General features: G+C 35.4%; 2 protein-coding genes across 2 annotated transcripts; both read left to right on the top strand.

The window, feature by feature from the left end:
• The first annotated feature begins 384 nt into the window (after positions 1–384).
• LOC132102402 (coronin-1B-like) lies at positions 385–12,800 on the top strand. The gene is made up of 11 exons (XM_059507252.1): positions 385–587; positions 2,081–2,286; positions 2,408–2,530; positions 2,830–2,959; positions 3,381–3,562; positions 4,079–4,198; positions 6,028–6,132; positions 6,860–7,005; positions 7,352–7,409; positions 8,790–9,098; positions 12,486–12,800. The coding sequence occupies exons 2-11, from the start codon at positions 2,083–2,085 to the stop codon at positions 12,606–12,608; spliced, it is 1,500 nt and encodes a 499-aa protein (XP_059363235.1). The 5' UTR covers positions 385–587; positions 2,081–2,082; the 3' UTR covers positions 12,609–12,800.
• A 2,564-nt stretch (positions 12,801–15,364) lies between these two features.
• Positions 15,365–18,242, top strand: LOC132096705 (cilia- and flagella-associated protein 251-like). The gene is made up of 2 exons (XM_059502252.1): positions 15,365–15,498; positions 17,320–18,242. Exon 2 carries the CDS (start codon positions 17,325–17,327, stop codon positions 17,925–17,927), a length of 603 nt encoding a protein of 200 aa, XP_059358235.1. The 5' UTR covers positions 15,365–15,498; positions 17,320–17,324; the 3' UTR covers positions 17,928–18,242.
• The last annotated feature ends 608 nt before the right edge of the window (positions 18,243–18,850 follow it).

Raw genomic sequence — 18,850 nt, 5'->3', positions numbered from 1 at the left:
TGATTTCTTGCAAGTGGAGAACATGCAGTAGACATAGGCTTTGATTAACTCTAGGCTAGTAGAGTGCATTGTTTTAAATAATGCAATATTAAGTGGTCACAAAAAGCCCAGAACGGGACTTTTATTTCGTCAAAAGGGATTTTGACTGTTCACCATGGCGAGCTTCACACATCGCAGCTCTTAATTCTAGGCACATTCGCTGAGGAATTTAACACGCATCGTCTTTTCTCCTTCACTGGAGTCGACGTTCTTCCGGATTTATTTTAACTTCCTTAACTGTACAGTTTTGTTCAAAAGATTTGTATATCTTTTGAAATATACAATTGTGCATTTGTTTTCCCCTGATAATATGGATTAATTTACATAGGCTCACAGCCCTAATTTATTTGTCGATGCCTGCTAAAATTGCCTGTACGCGTTTGTTCCACCTGACCATGCAGAACGACACACTGCAAGGATTAGTCTAGTTTCTAAAGATCACTGCTTTTTTATAGATCATATTTACCGGAATCGCTTTATTCACTTTAGCTGGTGTTTCTAAGAAAAGGAACAGGGAAGAAAGGAAAGAAGGAACCCCTCAAGCAGAGGTACAGTGAATGTAACAGTTCATGTGCCATTCATGTCATTTGTATGAAATGTCTGTAACATTTACGGAATTTGTTTTGTCTTCCACATTTATGCGCTCACAGCCCTTATTTTAATTAAATTATTTAACAACGCTATATATATATCTAGAATAAAACACGTACATGTAATCTTTATATTCATATTGGTTACGTGGTTACATAAACACACACACACACACACACACACAATTATAATAAAAAACTTTTTATAAAATATTCTACAACTATTTGTTTAATGACTTTAATTTAAAAAAGTGTGACCACTGATATTAAATTAGATTTCTGCATTTATTTATTTTTGATTCCTGTACATTGGTTACCACGGTGATTTTTGGCAAACAACCCCCTATTTTAAACAATAGCTTATAATTATAATAAAAAAAAGAATAAAGAAAATTGAAGGATTTTCAGTTAATGCAAATGTCCCATGAAAACTCACTCCTAGAAAGCACCTTTAAACCACAGTTCATATGTCACAGCTTTAGGATTAACTTTAAGTTGTAAGATATTTGTATAGGGATGTTTACGGTTCGTTTTGCTATTGCATGGCTTTAGTGATTATAGTTTTATCACATTAAAGTAAAAAGGGAGGGTTGAGTTGTCCAAATTTATAGTCGGTAGATTCCATTAGAATGTAAATGTGTTCCTGTGGCTCATTTGTAGAGCATTGTGTTAGCAGTGGAAAAGGTTGTGGGTTCAGTTCCACATACTGGAAAAAAAAAAGAAAAGAAAAAAAGAGATTGTATAATCTGAATGCACTGTAAACTGCTTTGGATAAAACCATATTATCAAATTTTATGTGATGCACCATATTATTGCCAGCATTTTTGTATAAACCAGTGTTTATATAATTAATTGGAATAATATGTCTTTTTTTTTCTCTTATGCTCACAAAAAAAACAGCATTTATTTGAAATAGAAATATTTGTACAGTATCTTTTTCATTTTTTGTTGTTACTTAATATTTTTTTATTTAAATCTTGCTAAAATTCCTATAATAACCTTTAAAGCTGTGACAATATGCTCCGCTTCTGAGTCACAAAATGACAACATGTGTTCAATGCACTGTATTTCTTTGTCGGACAGTAATTATGGTATTTTTAATAGCTGCACAGAACATTTAAAAATAAATGTTGGTATAACATATAGACTCTTTTTACCTAATTTCAGCTTACTGGGAGGTAGTCTAGGTATTAAATAAAATGTGTTTGAAGTTTGGAATTTTTTCATGGATGAATTGATGTGAATGCAATATTTGCATACTGAATAGTTATTGGTCTTTTTTTTTTTTTTTTTTTGCATGTATTTGCATACCGCCATGGCCATTTAAACTTAATGTCTGAGTTATTTTATGATTTGTGAACACAATTAATTTTCTCTATGTGATACTCATATAATGATATACCATGATATATTTATTTATTAATGACACCTACTAACTGTATATCTCACAGCCATGTCCTTCAGGAGGGGTGTTGTCAGGCAGAGTAAGTTCAGGCATGTGTTTGCCCAGGCTTGGAAGGCTGAGCATTGCCTTGATGATGTCAGAGTATCACGCGTGACATGGGATGGTCCACTGTGTGCTGCCAATCCCAAGTTCATTGCTGTTGTCATTGAGGCCGGAGGAGGCGGAGCCTTTCTTGTGCTACCGCTCGCCAAGGTTGGCATGCATTCAATAACAAGGCCTTAAATATGCCCTAAGGATTTATAGTTGGTATTTTACATCATTTGCATAATCAAATTGGTTCTGAACACATAGTTTTTGTGTATCTTACCACTAGAGCGGCCGAGTGGACCAGAACACCCCGACCGTGTGCGGTCACGCCGCTCCGGTGCTGGATGTGCAGTGGTGCCCACATGATGACAATGTTATTGCCAGTGCCTCAGAGGACTGCACTGTCAAGGTTTGTTACATTGCCTTTAACAAAACCTACAAGTCAGTTACTGTTTTATAACTATTGCATGGATATTGCATCACTGTGGCTTCACATGGTACATAATGTTAGTGTTCCTGACTGTGAGTGTTTTAGCAGTTGGGTAAGTATCACAATTTTCACAGAAATATGAAGCAGCCCAACTGTTTCAACATTGATAATAATAAGAAATGTTTCTTGAGCACCAAATCAGCATATTAGAATGATTTCTGAAGGGTCCTGTGACACTGTGTATCTAAAGAGACATGTGCCGTATTTTTGCATAACAGATTTGGCAGATTCCTGACGGAGGTCTTACATCTCCCATGTCTGAAGCAGTTGTGACTCTTGAGGGTCACAGTAAAAGAGTGGGCATCCTGGCCTGGCACCCTTCTGCTCTCAATATCCTGTTGACTGCAGGTAAGCTCTTCCTTTGTGTATATACTTTGCTTGGATTAAATCTGTTCTGGCACACTCTATTTGTGGCGTGTGCTCTTATTCTGATGTCTTAAATCGTTTGTCAAGCCCTAAGTTTGGATCTTGGACTTGTTTGATGGCTTTGTGCACCTTCCAAGTAATGAAAAGACAATAGAGCTGTCAATTGATTAAAAATAAATAAGCTCATCTCAGATGTCTACACACCTACATGTAAAGAAGTAACATGAATAAATCTTTGATCTAAAACTGAACCCCTTGATGCACAGATAAAGGCTTGTGCATGACCAGACAAAGGGTTAGGTGGCTTTTTATGTAAATATCTGAGATTTCAAACTGGCAAGATGTTTTTTTTTTTTTTTGCTGACCTTTTGGCCATCTTTGATCTTGCTTGACCATGTTCTAGGGTGTGATAATGTCCTGTGTGTGTGGGACGTGGGCACTGGGGAGCTGGTGTACCAGCTCAGTGACGCCCATCCAGACCTGATATACAGCGTGAGCTGGAACTGTGAGGGCAGCATCCTGTGCACCACCTGTAAAGACAAAGCCTTACGAGTCATTGATCCCCGGCGTGGAACAGTTCTTAAGGTCAGCCAGTTCATTTTGGAATTCTTATGTTTTTGCATTAGGGTTTTCCAACCGTGGCTTTGTGAAGAAATACACAGACAGATACAGTTACCATTCACAAGTTTGGTGTCAGATTTTCTAAATATTTTGGAAAAAGCTCTCTCTCATGCTAACCAAGGCTGTATTTATTAGATTTTTTTATTGAAAGATAGTGTTTTATATATATATATTACTGAGTGAAGTGACATTCAGCTGACCCATACTCAGAATTCATGCTCTGCATTTAACCCATCCAAAGTACACACCCAGAGCAGTGAACACACACCCAGGGCAGTATATATATATATATATATATATATATATATATATATATATATATATATATTTATATATACCTTTCTGTATATATGTCTATATATGTCCTTTTCTTCTGCATCAGATCATTGAGGAACCAGTAAATGATCTTAAGGTCAGTGTTTTTGCACAGATATGTAATTTTTTTGTTTTTGTTGTCATTTGACATCGTCTGACATTAAGATGCGGGAGAAGGTTCATGAGGGCACCAGGCCGATGAGGGCCGTGTTTCTGGCTGATGGGAAAATCCTGACAACTGGCTTCAGTCGCATGAGCGAAAGACAGCTCGCCCTCTGGGACACGGTAAGAGCATTTAGCTTTTTATAAACAATACCACTTAGAACAGTCAAATACAGTCTAACCCTAACCCTATGAACCTTTTTAAGACCTGCATAAATAAAATTAACAATGAATGAGCAGGGTAGGACCATGTCTACAGTAACATATTAAACTGTAAATTTACATGATTACAGGTTTTCACAAAAAAAGGAAAAAAAGAAAGATATATATATATATATATATTAGGATCTTAATTATTTAGATTTGTAGAAGGGACATTAGCTTTTTCACATTTACAACTGTGTGTTTGCTGTGTAAAAATATTTTTTGATTTTCGCATTGTTCTGAACAAAAACAGCAGACAGACTTATTGAAAATGCACATCACTGATCTGCACTGTAAAAAAAAAAAAAATAAACACAACAAATTTCTAGCTACATTAAATTTGTAAGTAATTTAGCTGTATAAGTCAGTTCAACTTAAATTACATTAAACTGACAAAAGAGTAAAAAAAAAAAAAAAAAAGTGACATTCAGCCAAGTATGCTGACTCGTATGACCAAGTATGATGAATTCGTGCTCTGCATTTAACCCATCCAAAGTACACACACATAGCAGTGAACACACACCCAGAGTAGTGGGCAGCCATTTACTGTATGCTGCAGCGCCCGGGGAGCAGTTGGGGGTTTGGTGGCACCTCAGTAATGGTATTCAATACCACCTCAGTCAATACCACCTCAGTGGTATTGCCGGCCCAAGATTCAAACCCACAACCCTAGGGTTGGGAGTCAAACTCTCTAACCACTAGGCCACGACTTCCCCACTAAGAGAATTTTGTATAACGTAGTTTAAAAAGTTTAAAATTTAAACTTTTATGAACACAGTAATTTTCCTTCAAAAGATACATTTATATAAAAAACACTACCAAAACAATAACAATCCCCTGGTTTGATGTTGCTAAGGAGGAGCGTGGAATGATGGCATTTGTTGTCTTCTACCCAACCGCTGACGGCCATCAATCAGACGGAAAGATAAATCATGGATTTAACGCGAGTTCAACAGTTTGCACGAGTAGATTACATACAAAGTCAATACAGAGACGCGATCAGACTATGGATCAGACGCGATGCCCCGCGTTTGGCGTGTATGCCCCATAATACTAATCTTGTTGATCGTTATAATAGCATACATTTTCTGTAAAGATACAAATCAAAACAAATCACCTGTCGAGTAAAACACAACTGAGATCGGCATCTCTTTCCAGTTGAAGTTTGACACGAAGCTACTTCTGCATTTGTCCACGACACTGTTGTCATGTGGTTTCTACGTCAGTAAAGGCGGTAACAAAGGGTTACTAATTTTCTCATGATTTACAAGTTGTTGAAAACTTTAGAGATATTGTTAGTAATCAGCTGGACAAAATATATAACACTAGCCTAGTTGTTTTTGGATATTTTACTGCAAATATCTTACAAATTGTACCTTTAACTTAGAATGTACAGCTCATATTTATTAAATGAAATCACAGCCTTTTAAAGTTCAGTCGCCATATCACGATTCTTGTCTTTCCCTCCCTAAATTTAAGACCTTCTGAAATTATAATTAAGACTTTTTTATACCATGTAAGGTATTCAAGACTTGTATGGCCTTAAATTTTATACAACTAAATTGAAGAGTTTTCAAGTACCCTCGGGATCCCTGTGTTCAAAATAGCCCGTCAGGAAAACACTATAGCCCAGGGACATTGAGCAGAGATTTTCCATGCCCCGAGATGTTGCCTGTCTGGTTCAGTTATTGTTTTGATTACCTAGTTTATACAGTATGTGACTATCTCTGTCTGTCTTTGTATTTCAGAGAGATCTTTCTGAGCCAGTGGCCACTCAGGAATTGGACACCAGTAACGGAGTTCTGCTTCCATTCTATGACCCAGACACTAACATGGTTTACTTGTGCGGCAAGGTAAGGATTACCCAGCTTTACCAAATCACAGTGGTTCTCAATACCAGTCCTTTTGTAGCACCCCTCTGCACATATTGCATGTTTCTCTTATCACTTCAGATGTTTGTTCTATTTGATTGTAAGTGCCCTGGCCGTGGCATCATGCAAATCTGTGAATGAATGTTCCGAAGTGAAGTAAACTTCTAAAAAGAAGTCTCTTGTGCTCACCGAGGCTGTGTTTATTTGATCAAAATACAGTAGAAACAGTATTATTGTGAAATATTATTACAATGTAAAGTAATTTTTTTTTTATTCTAATATATTTTAAAATGCATTCCTGTAATGTTGAAGCAGCCATTATTCCAGTCTTCAGTGTCACGTGGTCCTGCCGAAACCATTCAACATTTCTTACTGTTCTGAATGTTGAAAACAGCTGCATAATGTTTTTGTGGAAACTGTGATGCATGTTTCCATGATTCTTTGATTAATAACAAAAAAAAAAGAAATTGAAATTTTTTATTTTTATTACTCACTTTTGATCAAATTGAATGCATCCTTAATGAAAAAAATGATTTGTATGAGATGTTGAATATGTAAGAATGAAGTGTATCCGATGTAAATACCGATGTAAATGGTACTTTAATATATATACCATGATACTTGATTCTTATAGGCATGTGTAATAAAATTAAACCGGTAATTGATTAAATCCAGTGTTCTAACACAGTGTTCTTTCTCTCTCTCACAGGGGGATTGTACTATTCGTTACTATGAGGTGACAGATGAGTCACCGTATGTTCATTTCCTGAGTCTGTACAGCAGTAAGGAACCGCAGAGAGGTGCTGGTTTCTTAAACAAACGAGGAGTAGATGTCAACAAGTGTGAAATAGCAAGGTGTGAACAGAGCTAGTGTGTTACTTTAAGACGGTGTAATCATATTTACCATTGCTCGATTTTGTGATTCTTTCCAATTGAATCCCATTTGGGTGTGGATTCGATTGCATTTCATTTGCCTTAGTAAATTCCTTGAAAACATGTGTCTTCAGTCAAATGTTTTGAAGCTGTACAGTAGCTTTGTGTGAGAAACAAACTGAAGTAAGTGTTACTGGCTAAAAATCTTTCTCTTTCGTTTTTATTGCTGAGCAAGAAGTCCTGATTAGTTCACATCTGCACTGATTCTTAAATGGCATCTCTCAGGTGTATGCATTTATCTCCGTTATCCTTCATTTTATTCCATCAGGTTCTACAAACTGCACGAGAGGAAGGTTGAGCCCATATCTATGACTGTGCCAAGGAAGGTAAGTTCAGTCTTACTAAGTTACTAAGTTAAGTTATTAAGTAACATCTGACTACTAATAGTTCAGTCATTCTATTTCGTCACCTACAACAGTGTTTCCCAACACTTTTTTCTGTAGGGGCACAGATTTGATAAGTAAAAAATCCCACCACACACCACTAAGCACTGAAATATAAATAAATATACCGGGGGGGTAATTAAACTGCATCATCAGAATTGTTATTGTATGATCAGAACCTTGCACTTAAAATGCTTTGAAATAATAGACTTAGTAAGTTCATTGAAAAAGGAACCATACCATACATAAATGCTCTCTTGCTTGGGTCTTCCCTTGTTGTAAGGCAGCAATCAGCTATATTGCCTCCAGTTTGTTGCAAAAATACATTCAGAGTGTGATGAAATGCTTATATTGACTCATGTTGACATTGAAGAATGACATCATTTGTTTCAAAACAAGAAACTGGACCAACCCAAACATGCTGGCTGATATTTGAAAAATATTAAAGTAATACCATTTTCCCCATCAGATCCTCCATTACTTCAATTATTAAGTTATCCTCCTGATATTTTATTTTTTTACTCGTCACGGAAATGTACAGTTGCTGTCACAAATTCATTGTCTCAGAAAATGAATCAGCTTTGTTTGTAAAAAAATAAACAAACGTCATACTTCCCTCACTTCACACTCTTTAAAGGGATAATTCATTTAAAAACTAAAATTCTGTCCTCATTTACTCAAAAGAAAAAAAGTGATACGGCTTTGGAATGACACGAGGATGAGAAAATGATGACAGATTTTCCATTTTTGGGTGAACTGAAAGACAAAACACAAGAAAAAAAACTATTGCACTGCAGTATTTTTGGAGAATTTGTGAAAGAGGAAGTAAGAAAATCTTTTCAACTGCCCTTTTGCGAAGTTCTCTCTGGCATATAGACCTCAGTCAGAGTAGGGTCATATTTAAGTTTTGACAGTGAAAGTGACGTGACGTACAGCCAAGTATGGTGACCCATACTCAGAATTCGTGCTCTGCATGTAACCCATACGAAGTGCACACACACAGCAGAGAAAGGAATGAAATCGAGGCTGCGAGGGACAGAAGTACAGTGTATTCAATAGATTGCATTAATGTTTAACAACATTTTAAAACCTCTTTTGAAAAAAAAAAACCTTTAAGCAGACAAAAACTCTGTAAAACAGTTTTTAAAGGTTTGAGTTTTGAGAAAACGGCATGATCTAGGACTTGTATATAGTGTGTGCCATTCTGTCCTTCATAGCCCCGTTTTCATCCGTGTTAAGTTCAATATGGCATCTAAACTGGCCAAGGTGTATTATCTAACTGCATCCTCTGTCTAAATGGATCTTTTTTCCACCCAAAATCAGTCTGACCTGTTTCAAGGGGATCTGTACCCGGATACGGCGGGATTAGAACCCGCTCTACTGGCAGAAGACTGGATAGCCGGACAGGATGCTCCTCCAGTCCTGGTTTCCCTCAGCGGGGACTACACGGCTCCTCCATCCAAATGCAGCACACTCCAGGGTCGACCCAAAGTGCTCTCTCAGACCAACACTTGTCCCACCGGCACTGCTGAGCCACCAAACCCTATGACAGTTGAGATGGAGAGCGAGGGGTTGGGCCACGGACGAGGAAGAGGGGATGTAGATGGAGGAATAGAGAGAGTAAAGAAAGAGGTGAATGACAAGTTGACATTTTATAATATATACACACGTGTTCTGAATTGTTGGCACCCCTTGGTAAATATGATCAAAGAAAGCTGTGTAAATAAATCTGCATTGTTAATCCTTTTGATCTTTTTATTTAAAAAAAAATCGCAAAAATCTAACCTTTTATTTGAGAATAAGAATTTAAAATGGGGGGAAATATCATTATGAAATAAATGTTTTTTTCTCAAATACACTTTGGACACAATTACTGGTATCCCTAGAAATTCACATGAGTAAAATATCTCTGAAGTATATTCTCATTCATTTTAACAATTTTGAGCACACCAGGGTGATTATAAACATGAAACTATCCAGCCCTGACTTCCCGTTTCACAGAAATATAAACAGGAGGGAAAACAAATTCCAAATTAATCACCCATCACAATGAGAAAAGCCAAAGAATCAGAAAAATTTCTGATGTTCAGCAAAATATACCTGAGCTTCGCAAATTGGTGAAGTGGCTTTAAGAAAAGAGATAGAGCAGTGAAAATTCCCATTTCCACCATCAGGGCAAACATTAAGAAGATCAAATCAACAGAAAATGAGGACGTGTGTCTATATTGTCCTAATGCATGGTGAGAAGGAGAGTTTGAGTGGCTAAAGACTCTTCAAGGATCACAGATGGAGAACTGCAGAAAAAGGTTGAGTTTCGGGGTCAGTAAACCTTCAAACAGCACATTCATCACATGTTGTTTGAGAGGGCTTAATCTAGAGGGCAAAATCTAAACAAAATGCTTTCACCAAAAAACAATCTCCAGCATATTCAGTTATCAGACACGACTGGAACTTCAAATGGGACTGGCTTCTGTGATCATATGTAACTAAAAAATGAGCTTTTTAGCAGCAAACACTCAAGATTGGTTTGGTGAACAGGGTTAAAAAGTACCCCAAGTGCACAATACTGCTGTATTTTTTATGTTGTGGGCCTATATTTTTCTGCTGGAGGGTCCTGGACATGTTGTTTAGACACATAGGATCATGGATTCTATCAAATACCAACAGATAAAAAATCAGTAAGTGACTGACTATATATATATATAAATATAAATTTGTGGTTCTGAGGGGTTCTGAATATATATATTCGTGGTTCTGAGGGGAAAAAAAGACAGAATTTTGTGATGTAAACTCGGGATTCTCAAAATTCTGAGTTTACATCTCACAATTTTTGGCTTATATCTCGCAATTAGTTTTTTGTTTTATCCCACCATGGAATGTAAAAAAAAATGTAATTGTAAATTTTTTATCCCACAATTCTAGATGAGATTCTTATCAGAATTGCAACTTTATATTTCGCAATTGCAAGCTATAATTGCAAGTATTTTTTTTTCTTTTTCAGAATTGGAAGTTTATACCTTGTTATTCTGAGTTCAGAAAAAGTACTTGTGACTTTTTTGATTTGTGAGATAAAAGGTTGAAGATTTGTGAGATAAAAGGTTGAAGATACTTTTTTTGTGTGTGTGATGGAAACAGGCTTCCACACTTTTGAGCAATTTAATCAATGCTTGCCTGTTTATGTTATTAAGCATATATGTAAATTTTCATGCCTAATATTGTAAGGGAAACAGGTCAATTTAGCTCAAAGGGAATCGTTTAAGATTTTAAAGGGAATTTGAACAGAATCACTGTTTCACGGCTGATCACTGAGATGCCCTGCGATTCACTGAACGAGCCGTTTAACATCAAATCTGCGCTGGATATTAATATCCAAACTATAGTGAAAACACTATTAATTAGCACAGTAACAAGATCGGCAGTTTAAGACATTAACTTGTAAGCACAAAACACAAGATACTTCTCTCTTCAATATGAATAAGGCTTTATTAGATAAATCTAAGACATATAAACTAATCTAACACATAAACGCACGCACGCACACATTCACACAAGTTGCAGGAAGATCGAAAGTTAGGGAAAGATGAGTTTAAGAGAATGGAAATGTGGAATCCCAAGTTTACAGCAATACGTTAAATTGCATAGACATGAACAACCATCAATCACTTAATTAACCCTCGCATTGAGTTCCTCAATGAGGTTAAAATGATATTAGATACACCAGTCCAGTACAAATGTCTGAAGGTACATTGCCTGAGTAAAGGTGTCCCTTTGTTGTCGCTGATTGGCTGGAAGTTCAGTAGTCGTTGAAGTGACATCTTGAGAACCCGTGGTTGGGCGTTGGCTGAAGATGCAGAGAGTTGTGTGTAGCTGGCTGAAGTTGAACTCGACGTTACAAAACTTAATTCAGAACACGAAACTCTCAAACGGAAAAGAAAAGAAGTAAAGTTTGGCGAGACTAGGTGGTGTTCCTTCTCATCGTGGCTAAGTAGCAGCAGGCGTGCAGGCTAAAGCACGCTGGAACCGCACTCAAAGAACAATGATGACAAACAGCATGGCTAAAAGCTAAAGCTAAGAAGCAAAGCTAAAAGCAAACTAAAAGCAGGCATGACTAATAGCAGAAGCTAAATGCTAGAGACTAAAAGCAAGATTTTATGGTGTCCTGAGTATTTAAACTGGCCTGTTGGCCACAGCTCAAATGTTGTCTTGACCAATCAGATATTGTCTTGGCTCGGGGGCATCATAAATCATATGTTTATCTTACCAAGCATGTGGTCCGAATTTTCCCGCTCTTGCAGGGTATAATTTTGGACATGATTCCTATAACAAGAATATGATACATTTGACAAATAACTGATGGTCAGGACTGTTTCAAGCAAGCAGATTCAAGCACATACATATGAAACATGAATATGTATCCTTAAGCTATCCAACAGTTATTAAAAGACATACACAATAAGTGATTATAACATGATAGTCAAATGTGTGGGTTACATATAAATGAATATGGAGTGAAGTGATGGACTGATATTCATTTAGAAGTCATTTTGGAGTTCATTTTGATCCATATACATGTAGAAAAGACAGTTTCTTTGCCATTCTCTTGACAAAGATTTCTGTGGAAACCAGAGGTTCAAATCCCCTTCCCCCTTAGGAATTTCAGTCTGGTTCTGCTGGGTGGGGGGAAGTCAAAAAATCTTTTGTAGTACTCTCATGGGTTTACACATGATGTCCGGCGTTGCTTATCAATTACGAACAACAAATTTGACAAATCTCTTCTCCGAATTGAAATTGTCAATAATTGTTCTAGTGGTGTTAATGTTGAAAGCTGTTCTGTGAAAGCGTTTGTTGGTTGGTTATCTTGCTTGGGACTTGTGGCACAGAATGTTTTATGACTTCCTGTTGCCTTACTGAGGAATTCAGCTCGTGTTTCAGCCACAGCCCTGATCGACTCTTTAATTTGTCTGGTTCGAGTCATTTCTGCTACAATACTAAAGCCCAAATGTTTTCTTTCTTGCATAGGAGGACCAACTTTCTGATATCCTGACAGAGATTCGGGCGTTGCGTGCTCTGTCTCTGGCTCAGGGTCACAGGATTGACGTCCTGGAAAGGCAGCTCGCCCGTATTGAGGATGGAGAAGTGTGAAGGAATCTAAAAACATATGACAACACACATAGCCTTACCCAGATTCAGAAGGCTTCACTGAAGGGTTATGGGAAATGTAGTTCTATTACTGTGGAATAGAGATACTAAGAAATAATTGAGCTTTGAGCTTTATCAGTACACTTTGGTTTTTAATGCACTGAAATTCAATATCCTAAATGCTGCTCATTTTGTGCTTTTAATAAGGATGTTACATCAGGTACTTAATACTGCTAATTACAAACTTTAAAGTCTAAATTTGGATGGGTCACTATTTGATATTTGAAGTTTGATTGTGTTTATCAACATACGTACACTGACCAGCACTGTTCTTGGGTTTAGCTGCCCTCAACAGCTCATCTCTTCCATTTGTATGTCTTAACACATGTAGCATTGATTGTTGGATGTTTTTAGAGTTTAATATGTGGATATGCGAGTAGCATGTGATTGAAACTGTACTTGGTGTTGAAGGAATTTGTGTGCTATCAATATAATGGAAAAACATTAACGAGAGTTTCGGCAAAAATTGCAGAGCTTGTAGGATGAAAAGATGTCTATATATCTTTGTCTATTATATATATATAATTTTATTTTTAAAACATGTATTTGTACGTTTTGACATGTCTTGATTGAATTATGTTTATTGCAATCAAAATTTTCTTCAGATCTTTTGTTAATTCATGCTTTTCCAGAATTAGTTTTTTTTTTATTATTATATTCCCATTACTGCAAGACAATAATAATTTTTACCATGCTGCAGTTTTATTTTTTATTTTTTTTCTGCATTTAAACCAAATTTAAGGTACAACAAATACCACTATGATGTATAAATAGTTTTACATTATGGTAATGCAAAATTGCTTATATGCCATAGAAATGTCATGATTGTCATAAAAAAACGAATTACTCTTGATTGTCTTTTTTCAAAATAGAATAATTTTTATCTTTAATAATAATTTATTAATAATTTAACACAACATGTAACATTTTAATATTTTTTTCCTTTGTTTTGGGGTGGCCTGGACATGTTCTTGACAAGACTGTTAAGATTCATCCTGTACCTCGATAAATAATTGTGCTTCATTCCTGTTTGATTGAATCTGAAAAAAATGATGCGATGTTGTTAGGCTAAGATGGTGTTGTTTTTGTACTTGTTTTATTTTTAGTCTTAATCAAGGGCACTACAATCAGGGATGACTCATCCTCCTGTGTGAATGATTTTAAGTCTAGCTTTATCAGTTGTATATGTTGTAAATTATCTAATAATCCATTTACCTAAAATGTAAGTGCTGACTTAACCTGTTCTTTTTAATAAATGACATTCACTCATTTCTATATCATTTGGTTTTATTTTCACGTGACAAGCATCAGGCCTGTGGTTGAGGTGAAAAAAGTTTATTGCTAATTTTAGACATGCCATGGTACTAGCTTAGTGATAGACAGCAATTTCTACTGTAAGTGTGCACATTTCCTGGCTAATCTAGAAACTAAGTAGTTAAGGCTAATCCAAATTTCTAAAACTAAAATGGCATGTACAGTGATGTTAAAAACTTATTTAAAAAGGTCATTGTATGCTACATGTACTTTTACAAGTTTTTTGAACTGATATGTGTGTTGACTGTGTGTGCACAACCATCCTATAATGATAAAAATCCACCCAGTGTTTTTTTTTTTCTACTAAAACCCCTTTTTCAAATCGAGCTGATCTCAAATGCATATGTGACGTCACACAGACAGGTGTGTGAATCATTCGTAATTCAGCTTCAACAGAAGTGAGTATTAAGGTCTTTTTAATGAATCTTTGCAAATCGCCTTTCAATATAATGTGCTAATTTGCAAGATTCACTATGAATGCGGCTAAAGTAAACAGTCCCTCAGTGAGCAGCTCGGAAAAGAGGGGCGGGGTCTGCAGAGCTCATTTGCATTTAAAGGAAAATACTACAAAACGGTTTGCTCTGAAAAGAGCTGTTTTTGACAGGGTAAAAAGAGTGTTGTTTTACACTACTTAAGATATTTTAACCAAACTTATGTTACAGACTTTTCATTAAGACCCTAAAGAATCATATCAACTTGTGGAAAATGTGCATCCGATGACCCCTTTAAGGAATACTTGACCAGCTATGATTGAGATTTTTTTTTTTCTTGAACCAAATTTTGCCTGCATTTCGAAATTGTGGCCCTTCTAACATATAAGTCGTAAACATTAAAAAACATTTGCCATGATATAATTGCAACTTTTGTGGTGTTTACGTAACAAACACAGATATCATCTTAATCAAGGCTTTTGTTACATTTTGCACTGCTTCTCTACACTGCACAAGCAGTGATGCCTTCTTGTTTTCATTGTTCATAGCATCATTAAACTTGACATTTACAACAGGATGTGGTCTGAGAGATAGACTTGCACTTCATCACACAATCTCTAGCTAAAGGAAACTATGTTCCACTCAACTCTTTCTGCGTGGACTCTATATACAAGGTATTCTGCACATGCCTTCTCTTGAAATATTGGTTCGACTATAAAATGCGCATATTTAGTAAATTTCAAGCTTTGAGATCAGATGATCGTTCTAAAATTCAAGCCAAATTTATTATTTTTAAATAGTTAGGCATATTTCTTTATTACATTTAGCTCAACATTACCCACTAAACTGCTTTGAATTTGAATATCCATTAAATAAATATGGCATAATAATTAATATAAATAGAGAAAAGGTTTAGAGTTTAAAATTTACATCAAAATCAAAGTTGTCTTCATGATCTTAATTGTGTAACTCTCTTTTTCTCTCTCTCTCTCTCTCCGCCCTTCTTTCCTGCCTTTCTGATTATGACTGATTTAAATGTTCCATTTTATGCTCTCATGGGCTATGGGTTTAAGGGCAGTTGAATAAAGGTGAGTTACATTTACCAGATTTTTTGTGTGTTTTGTATTTTAGATTTTTATCGGCATGTGCTGCGTATTATTTTATGGACAATATTTATGAGCAGCACTTTATCCTGAAATGTGTTTTTAAAATCTGTATACAGACATGCTCATAAATGACAATCTCTGAGAGTCTATGGTTTAATAGAAATGTTCTTTCACTTGCGATCTCTATTCTAAATAGGCAGTATTTTAGAATCATATTGTTCATGGGTGTTTGGAAACATAATGCAGGTTGTTTCAAACACAACAATGAATTAGTTAATTTTCCCTCCTTTGAATATTTGTCATTTGATCCAATTTGGCACACGACTTTGGCAGTCAGACACATTTGCCCGTGCAAGAAAATTGCGGTGATCCATTGGGGCTGAATTTGAGCACAGCTGCATTAGCAAAACTTGTGAATTGCTGTTAAGAGCTATTAAGTGGTTTGAAACTCATTTATTTAGACATAGGTAGTGTTAGGTGGTATAAGGGCATCGCAGAGGGGTGCATTAAGATTTTCTGTAGCACAGCAGTGACAATGTGAAAAGCCAAAGTGATTTCCTGCCAATTTTTCAAAAGTAATGCAAGCATGCTTACTTCCGTGCTACTGCACTACATAGGCTTTATCAAACTGTGTATGATGGGAGCTGCTTTTCGTGTGGGCAACGAAGCCACAGTTAATTACAGTCAATGAAACATTTTGCAAGTTTCTGAATACCCACAGTCTCAGAAAAAGAAAAGCCTTCACTGAGGCGGTAGCCTACAAAAGCTAAAAGGTACATCTTTGTACTTGATTTACCCCTAACTAAGTGGTATGAGTACCTTAAAGATACATTTTCGTACTTTAAAAGTACGTAGTGTAGTAAACATATAAGTACCTTTTTAATGGGTATTTTTGTATCTTCTTTTCAGAGTTCAGCTCAAGCTCAGGTACCAGGGTTATTACAGTATATAAAAAAATTAATCTAAGTAAATAAAATAAAAACGCATATTTCAAATATTAAGTAAAAAACATATTTCACATTTCGAATCTTCATTTAGTGATGTACTAAAATAATTCAAATTAAAACTGAAATAAAAAAGAATAAAAACTATATAGACATTTGAAGAAAAGATCAGTAACTAATTAAACTGGCAAAAATGCACAAAAAAATACTAAGACTTAAAAATAAAATGGAAAATACAAAATGAAAAATTTAATATTATTTAAAAACTTAATTAGTTACAAATGAACTAAAATAATACTGATCAGACCTCTCCAACTCAAATCTTTCTGTTGACTGATCACATCTAAATTTTTCAACTGGCCAAATTGAATTTGTGTGAATTTAATTGTATAAATTCAATAAGGCCATTTGAAAAATTTAAATGTAACCAGTCACTTGAAATCTCTGAGTTGGAGAGGTTTGTATTTTTTTACAGTGTATTGCTATGTATTTCCTCACACTGAAACAAATTGGTGTAGAAATAGTTTCACCCAAAAATTGCTAGTAAATTTCACAAATAAATATAAAGAAATGCAAGTACCATTACATTTGAAATTTTGAAGTAGAAAGACTGAAATTGTATTTTCTTGCAAAACGTCTTGCAATAATCTTTATTTACAATAATCTTTATTTACAAGTTCATAAAAAATATTTTTAGTTTCCAGAAATTAGTTTTTTACTTGTATATGGTAATCATATTTAAGTATAATTTGAATAAATGTATTAATTGGTATAAGAAATATATAGTTTAGTTTTTATAAATGTCTTTTAATTTATTTATTGCATTCATAAGTCCCTATGTGTTTCTCTTTATCTTAAGTCATCATGACGGATCCAAGCAACACTCCAGCTGTCCTTGTCCTTCTCTTTATATGGATCATACTTGTTCTGGCTCTGCTGTACTTTTATAAAAAACTTAATGCAGACACAAATGGACAGTACACTGTCCAGCGCATAGTCTTCGGCCCTGGTGGCCTCCGGGATCGATTGAGACGAGGAGTCGGGGTTGTGGAAAACAGACTTGGTGTCCACATTTGGCCTCAACGGCGTGATGACGAGGAGAACAAAAGAGGAGATGATGACGAAGAGGACAAGGAGGGTCATGACAAACAGAATGACAGTTACACGGAGGAGGGAGAGCAAGATGAAAATGATGATTCTTCAGATGACTATTCCAGCGTTGACCTGAGGGAGAGAGCAAAGATGCAGACAGAAAAGAAAGAAGAGAAGGATAAAGCTGAAGAAGAGAAAGAGAAACAAAAGGAGGAGAAGGAGGAGGCAGCAGCGGGAGAAGAGGATAAAAGTCAGGAAGTGAAGAATGAAGAGAATGTCGAATTGCTTGTAGATCTGATGCCGTTTACTGGTAGTGCAATTTGGTCCAAGGAAAACGTAGATGGAAATGATGGAAATGACTTGACTGCTTTATGAAAAGCTCAGAGACATTGCCTTTGAATTTAATAGGCGGGACATAAGGTTGCTTGGCCCAGTGGGTGGCACGAAACATTTTTTAGAACTATGAGTCAGTTTAACCTTTTAAAGCTTTTTTTTTTTTTAATTAACAGTTTATTGACATACTGTTAAAACAAATGTTTAAAAAGGTTTTCATATGTGTTTTGGCTGATATTTATATAGAAAGAAAAGTGTAGATTGTAATGTACATCAATGATATTTTCATAAGAAAATGTCAGACTACTTACACAAAATGCATGCAAATATGTGACCCTGGAGCACAAAACCAGTCTTAAGTCGTAGATTTTTCTTTATTGCCAAAAATCATTAGGATATTAAGTAAAGATCATATTTCATGAAGATATTTTGTGAATTTCCAACTGTAAATATATTAAAACTTAATTTTTGATTAGTAATATACATTGCTAAGGACATCATTTGGACAACTTTAAATGAGATTTTCTCAATATTTAGATTTTTTTGCACCCTCAGATTCCAGGTTTTCAAATAGTTGTATCTGCCAAATATTGTACTAACAAATAAATGGAAAGCTTTTAGATGATGTATAAATCTCAATTTCGAAAAATGGACACTTATGACTGGTTTTGTGGTCCAGGGTCACATATCTGTTTTCACTCTAAATCTCCCAATAACATGTCATTGTATGATAGTATTTAAATGTTTAGTTTCATGCTTCAAGCTCTTTAGTTTTCTATTTTGGGGGCAAAACATATAATGCTATGCAATACAATGATGATTAAGAGATGGATAAATAAATGTTCCTCACAAGCTTGTTATATCATATTTGATATTCACATTTGGTAAGTTTTCATCTTGAAATATTACTAACAATACAAATTATTCTAAAATTTTCTTTATAAATATCAGTAAGGATTTCAAAG

This window comes from Carassius carassius, chromosome 2 (genome assembly GCF_963082965.1).
Source record: "Carassius carassius chromosome 2, fCarCar2.1, whole genome shotgun sequence".
Classification (NCBI taxonomy): Eukaryota; Metazoa; Chordata; class Actinopteri; order Cypriniformes; family Cyprinidae; genus Carassius; species Carassius carassius.
Note: the sequence above shows the minus strand (reverse complement) of the source record. Positions and strands in the feature narration are given on the sequence as shown.

Coding starts and splice junctions, on each gene's coding strand:
- LOC132102402 (XM_059507252.1), top strand. CDS start 2,083: ATGTCCTTCAGGAGGGGTGTTGTCAGGCAGAGTAAGTTCAGGCATGTG. Junction 2,287..2,407: donor TTGTGCTACCGCTCGCCAAG/GTTGGCATGCAT, acceptor TCTTACCACTAG/AGCGGCCGAGTGGACCAGAA. Junction 9,099..12,485: donor TAGAGAGAGTAAAGAAAGAG/GTGAATGACAAG, acceptor TTTCTTGCATAG/GAGGACCAACTTTCTGATAT.
- LOC132096705 (XM_059502252.1), top strand. CDS start 17,325: ATGACGGATCCAAGCAACACTCCAGCTGTCCTTGTCCTTCTCTTTATA.